Genomic DNA, 6,956 nt, shown 5'->3' on the forward strand with positions numbered 1-6,956 from the left:
CGAATGTTGATGGTTCACCGATGTCGATGGGAGTGAATCAAGGCAATTCGCCTGGCACCGTAGTGTTGAATGGTTCAAAGGGAGCAACGTACATGAATGAGAAAACGAATGAAGGGCATAGGCTCATATTCAGTTCATTCAAAATCCAAGCACTGTCGATTCGATCTCTATAACAGGGTCCATTAGGGTGGGTTTAGACTAGTGATATATTCATGTGAAGAAATATGAGATTTATAGAAATCGCATCAACCGTTTACACTAGCGTGAATTTCTATATTGAATATATTCATATTTTCGATGAATTTATTCACCTGAAGTAGAACTGCATCCAACTTTAGTGATTTCTCACCAGTGAGAAATTCACAAGCGTTTACATATGCTGAATTTATTCAAGTTATATATACCTCGAATAAGTGTATCATATTTATTCTCACCCGTTTACACATATTTTCACGTGAATAAATCCATCTATAGCTACAGATCTCCCTAATGTAAGCCGCCATTATAGAGCAAAAAATCCCTGTAAATAATTTTATGAAAAGAGAACAGACTTTTTCTTCCTTTTGAAGGCTGTATATTTATTCCATTCAATCCGTACAACGATATGAAAAAATATTTCATAAAATCATACGAAAATGCAATGTTGCGCGTGACTTAGAAGCCGCCGCCACCTCCCCAGGATCCAGCAGCTTGGGCGGGCTCATCCTCGTTCCAGTCATCCGCTTGCACGAACTGAGGAACAACAGCTGGAACAGCTGCAACAACCGGAGCGGCACCGGGAACAGCAACTTCTTCGCCTCCCCAGTTGCCACCTTCCTCGACAAGCGGTAGCTGCTCCTCTGGGTAAATGTCCTTCGCGACTGGAGCGGCCTCGATGGCAGCTGCCTCCTTATCAACCTCCTCTGGGTTACGATAGAAGAACAGATCGGGCATGACGTCCCACTTGTCGCGGGAAATTTCCCCGCGCAGACGAAGCACCTCACGGGCCAACATCCACCACATCAGACCAATCGAGAGACGCGAGTTGGTATTGCATGGGATAGCGATGTCAACAAACTTCAGCGGCGAATCGGTGTTGCAGAATGCGATGACCGGAATGTTACAGTACGAGGATTCCGTAACGGGTTGATGATCGGTCAACGGATCGTTAACGATCAACAAACGCGGTTCACGGAAGGCCGGCTGGATCTGATTGGTGAAGGCTCCGGGCGTGAAGCGACCAGCGATTGGAGTAGCGCCGGTGTAATGCGCGAACTTCAGTACGGCACGCTGACCAAACTGACGAGATGAGATAGCGAAAATCTGTCGAAGATCAAGAAACATGTATGAGAATTCGAAGCAACCTTGACTCCCGCCAATTTCAAATGTTCAGAGAATGCAAATCAGTTAGGTAAATTTATACGTCATGGGTATTCCGACCCGAAAGATGGAATAGTTGAATCATCATCTTAAGCACCTTTTCCCGGTCCCAAATAATAAAAAAAAGATTGAAACTAGCTTACCTCTCCGCGGTTCTCGATACCAGCGATGACACGCGCGGCCAGCATCAGCTTCTCCCAGGTGCGGCCCAAGTTGATGATATGCACACCGTCCGGGCGACGTTTGAACACGTAGGACTTCATCTGGAAGTTGACCGAAGTGCTACCAAGATGAGTCGACGCGGACAACATATTCTTAACATCATCCTCTTTGAGGGCGAGAATCTCTAGATTTCCCGACATCGTAGCTTGTGGTTAATTTTGGAGTAACGAAATTAACCTGTTGGATGAAACGAAAAGTTGTTGAGGTTAGAATCTAGCAGCGAAACATTGGCTTATCAACTGAAGCGGAGGAATAATACTCAAAACACGTGTAAAACATTGAAATTGAAATTTACTCCGCAACACCGATTAATTCCACACATTTGAATTGGAATATTCATAACTATCATTTTTAAACAATTTTTTTTTAAGCAATTTTAAACACTTTTCACCAAATAACTAGCAGAATTACAGCCTCAATGCTATATTTTTAGGAGCGAGAACTAACCTTATAAGTGAATGCCAATGGGAGTAAAATTGAAATGGACGATTGTACCGCACTTCACCAGCCTCGTCGATTCGAGACGACGATGTGTAGAGAATTCACAAGTTGACAGCACTTCGTCGAGTCGAGTAAATTCGCTTTGTGTAGAGAGCCAACAGTGAGGAACGAAAGTATTTGCACACAAGGTTTTGATGGTGAATTAATCATTAGGTGAAAATCCCATACCCTTTTATGTTGTAAATGTTGTCTTTAAAATCAAATTGTTAGTTCGAAAATCAACAATATTACTATCGACGAGATTAACATACGACTCAAAACAATCTTATTTTTTCAGTTATTTTCGTGAAAAGTGGTAATTTTGTTCTTCATCGCAAAATATTAGGTCCGTATTTTTTTTTTGTTAGGGTGACTATTTTACTATATATATATATATATATATATATATATATATATATATATATATATATATATATATATATATATATATATATATATATATATATATATATATATATATATATATATATATATATATATATATATATATCGACGAGATTAACATACGACTCAAAACAAAAAATAACTATTGTGTTGGGAAATACAGCCATTCCATGCCAAACCGATATAGTGGTTCACTTATTTTCGTGAAAAGTGGTAATTTTGTTCTTCATCGCAAAATATTAGGTCCGTATTTATTTATTTTTTTGTTAGGGTGACTATTTAGTGCTCTCGTGGCCGAGTGGTTAGCGTCATAACTAACATGCCGGGTGTTCGGGTTCGATTCCCGTTCTGGTCGGGGGAATTTTTCGTCAAAGAAATTTCCTCTGACTTGCACTGTGGTCACGCGTATTCTAGAGCTTGCCACTCAGAATGCATTCAAGGCGTGTTATTTGGCATAGAAATCTCAACTAAGTACTAATAAAAATGACGCAAGTAATACTACTTTGAGACGGCGAAGTTCCTCTAGGAACGTTAGTGCCATTGAAGAAGAAGAAGAAGAAGAAGGGTGACTGTTTCCATTTTAGGGTGATCGGAAAATTCACGTTTTTCTCATTCATCAATTTTGAACTAATTGACTGACTCAGATGATCGACATAGCAAAATAAAGTTAATTTTCTATTCTCTAGTGAAAAAATACTATACTTACTAGAGATTTGGATTTTGTTTTCGAAATTATTGATAGTGTTAGTTTTTTTTACAGTTTACATGATCTCGGGACCAAGGGTGCTATATTTTTTTATAATTTTTCCTAAAAGCTGAGGATTTTTTACAAAACATATCCAGAAATCAGGAATGTGTTCTTTTTCGTTTTGAAACTACGATTTTTGAAAACTAACTGATGGTCTAAAAAATAATTTTTCCCCTTTTCCCCAAAATGAGGTGTTTTAAAAATTCATAACTTTTGAACAACTAAACCGATTTAGATAATCGACAAATTAAATTGAAGTTAATGAGCTAGTTTTCTTTCAAAAAAAGGACTTGCGAGGAAATCGAATTTTATCCACATATATCTAGTCTACTTGTATAGGAATATCGAACGAAGACATGTAAACATGTAAACTTAGAAAAATCATAACTCAGAAACGAAAAACAAAACATGTCCTATTTCAAGAAATGTTATGTAAAAAAGCTTTCAAGAAAAAAGATTCAAAAAAATTTAGAAACCATATAAACTATAAAAAAAACAAAAACAAATTATTGATTGTTTTTGTTTTTTTATAGTTTTTATGGTATAAACAAAATCCATTTTTTTTTCGCAAGTATATTTTTTTCAAAAATGTTTAAAAAAGCTAATTGGCTTCAATTTGATATACCGATCATTTGAATCGGTCTAGTACTTCAAAAGTCATGAATTTTTGAAAACAGGAAAAATGGGAAAAAATTTATATTCCGAACTATCGGTTAACTCTGAAAAATCATAACCTTAAGAAGAAAAAAGAACATATCTCTAATTATGAGATATTTGGTGTAAAAATCCTCAGCTTTCAAGAAAAAACATAAAAAATTAAAGCACCCTTGGTCCAGAAACCGTGCAAACTACAAAAAAAAGACAATAATTACGAAAACAAAATCCAAAATTTTTGTATGATATTTTTCCAAAAAAGAGTGGTTCAAAAGTTATGATTTTTTAGAAAAAGTAATTTCTGGAAAAAAAAGGAAAACTTATATTCCGAATCCTAAAATGAAAATGGGCATCCTAATGGAAAAATAAAAAACGGGTCTAATATTTTGCGATAAGGAACAAAACTTCCACGAAAATCGGAGAACCACTATATCGGTTTGGCATGGAATTGCTGAATAGATATAAATATTAGTATTGGAGGAATATTGTTTCGTCAAAATGTGTAGTGATTCAGTCAGATATAATACTTATGACAAACATTCAACTGTACTAGCGTTGTACTCCGAAAATGGTATATCTGTCAGCATGTACAGCGCTAGAACCATGCAAGCAACTCTGTACGATCGCTGCATCTGTATCGACCTGTTTAATACATATGAAAGTATAGGTTTATTGCAATGACTTCATTTGGAAGATAAAATATCTACGTGTTATATGCTTTTTAATTATTGACCTGAAAGCTAGTTTCAATAGCTTCAAAATTGCTTGTACAACTGGCTATTGAAATCACACAAATCTGTATATAAGCTGGCGCCCGTTCGGAAATCCATTTACAAAAGAGCTTCGTTTAGTGATCGAGTGTCGATCGAGAATAAAGTGTCTTTCTCAAGCCAAGTCAGGAAGGAGTTTGAACTAGAGTTTTCTATTCTTCACAAGGGCCCTTCTCAGGGCTAGAGACGAACAAACTTTATAGTTTAAGGTTTCTATATTCCAAGAAGGAGAAAAAGAAGAAGAAGGAAATCTATTTAGTTGTGGTTGGAAAGTGACGGGAAGATGCTCTCGCCCGCTCGCTTAAACACTAACGGAGCCTTCAGCGAAAAAACGAAGTGTAGATGACAATTAGATACAGATTGTTAACAAATAATCACATTTGCTATGGATTTGATAGCGGAGAAAATGAGATGTTTGATATGGTGTAGAGGATATTCCGCCATATCAAAGAAACCATATCGTTCGATGAAGCAGGAGTTTTAATATATTGTGTTGACGAATGCCACAATTGATCGATGATTCTAATTACCGGGGAGGGGGGTATTATTTGTGCTGGGTATTTTCGAGGAGAAATCGATTCCTCCTTTGAGCGTAATAACTCTTTTCTGACTAAACGAAGTGGTATGATAATCACTTTATTCGAAAGATGAAATATCTAAGAACTATATGCTTGTTACTTATTGATTGCTAAGCCAACGGTAATCCTACTTCCACCTTGCGGCTATATCACTGATATTACCGAGTTCTAGTTTTTTCAATGAGAAGACAAATGTCACTTGCATTTTGCATAGGGTAGTTTTTTCGTGGGAATCAACATTCTCATCAAGTTCCCTTTGAAAATTCGAGAGGGCCATTTTCATTGGCACTCTAATGGCCATATAAAAAATCATTTTCCTCCTATTTTTTCAAATTTTTATGCCGTAACAACATTCCTTGAAATGAGTTGTATATTGTGTCCAACTTTGAGCTCAATCGGTTCCGTACTTTTCGAGTTTTTGACGCGTACACAAACGAACAGAACATTTTTATATACATAGCGATAGAGATGAATTCGAATCCCAGTAGGAAAACCTTACTGTGCTATTGCTGGATGTCGTTTCCACCTCAAGCGGAATATAGGAGCAAAAGTGTTCATAGTTTTTGGTCTGAGTAGAAAGAAGAAGGTTGTAAGGGTGTGAGTTGACTGAGCAGTTTAATTGAAAAGTGAGGACGGAACCAAATAAACTAGAAGCGCTTATAGCTCTCGATGTTTCTCTTTGTCAGTAATATGTTGTAGAAGATCCGAAAGATGCTGACATATACGTGATACACGAATCAAACGCAGCGTTCGTTGTAGGGCCGACGTTAAGCTTTTTGGGAGGAAAGCGCTAACTGACAGGGACTGACAGTTACAAAATAAGAAATGAAAACATTCTCTGAATAGGAAGAAGCTTTCTATGAGAATTTTTTCTTCCGTGCATGTTGTTAATTGAAGTCTGGGGAACCGACTGCACAGCGAAGTGGTGTCATACAAATGCTGGCCAAATCAATAAATAAATACCCAAAAAATAGTTTTAGATGTTTTCAGGAATGTTTACACCTGTTCTTGGTATTTTGATGTGGTTAACTAAACATCTCCGAAACGCTCTGTTCATTTTTAGTACTTGTTCAAATGACTAGTAATATTTTGTTCCGAACAGATAGAGAGTTGTATTTAATTTGGGATATTTGGCATTGGGATCAAACAACGTACAGTAATCATTCGCTAACTGGTCTGCTTTTTAACTGGGCGAACGTTAACTGGTCCTTGGACTAGTTGAAAAGCAGAATTTCGTAAACAATCGACGCCATATTCAATTGGAAGATTTGCTGTGAGGGGCATACATTCGAATTCGAAATGTTATGAAAATTTACATTATTTTCGCATGAAAATTTTTTTTCTCAAATTATATTTCATACCTGTTGTCGCACTCAATGCGAAACATCCATTGGAATCCTTCTGTTCATCCAATTTCATGATCAACGTGAATCAAACAATTCATTGAAGTTCCCCTCGATTTTTTTGACGTTTAACATGCCGGTCCAGTTAAAACGCGAATGTCGATAACTGGTCTTCCCTTTTCGCCCAGTTAGTGAACGATTACTGTATATCCAAACATACTACGAATACAAACATGTCACATTTCCAAACACAGGTACGAAAAAATCACGTTTGTGTGCAAACACAAAACTGCAAAAAGAAGCGGGAACATGGTTATCTCGTACGCAGTGTTTAATGTGAAACACGGTAGACTGGTTTTAAACACCTGCTGCAATTTTATGTAAAACACTAAAAATG

General features: G+C 36.8%; 1 protein-coding gene across 1 annotated transcript; it reads right to left on the bottom strand.

The window, feature by feature from the left end:
* Positions 1–551: 551 nt before the first annotated feature.
* Positions 552–2,116, bottom strand: LOC129773915 (40S ribosomal protein SA). The gene is made up of 3 exons (XM_055777583.1): positions 2,029–2,116; positions 1,503–1,758; positions 552–1,302 (listed from the first exon to the last, which is right to left on the bottom strand). Exons 2-3 carry the CDS (start codon positions 1,719–1,721, stop codon positions 655–657), a joined length of 867 nt encoding a protein of 288 aa, XP_055633558.1. The 5' UTR covers positions 1,722–1,758; positions 2,029–2,116; the 3' UTR covers positions 552–654.
* Positions 2,117–6,956: the final 4,840 nt, after the last annotated feature.

This window comes from Toxorhynchites rutilus, chromosome 1 (genome assembly GCF_029784135.1).
Source record: "Toxorhynchites rutilus septentrionalis strain SRP chromosome 1, ASM2978413v1, whole genome shotgun sequence".
Taxonomy (NCBI): domain Eukaryota; kingdom Metazoa; phylum Arthropoda; class Insecta; order Diptera; family Culicidae; genus Toxorhynchites; species Toxorhynchites rutilus.

Bases quoted from the DNA above. Each gene is read 5' to 3' on its own strand.
- LOC129773915 (XM_055777583.1), bottom strand. From the start codon at position 1,721: ATGTCGGGAAATCTAGAGATTCTCGCCCTCAAAGAGGATGATGTTAAG. The intron at 1,303-1,502 runs GTAAGCTAGTTT...GATCTTCGACAG, and splicing joins GTATCGAGAACCGCGGAGAG to ATTTTCGCTATCTCATCTCG.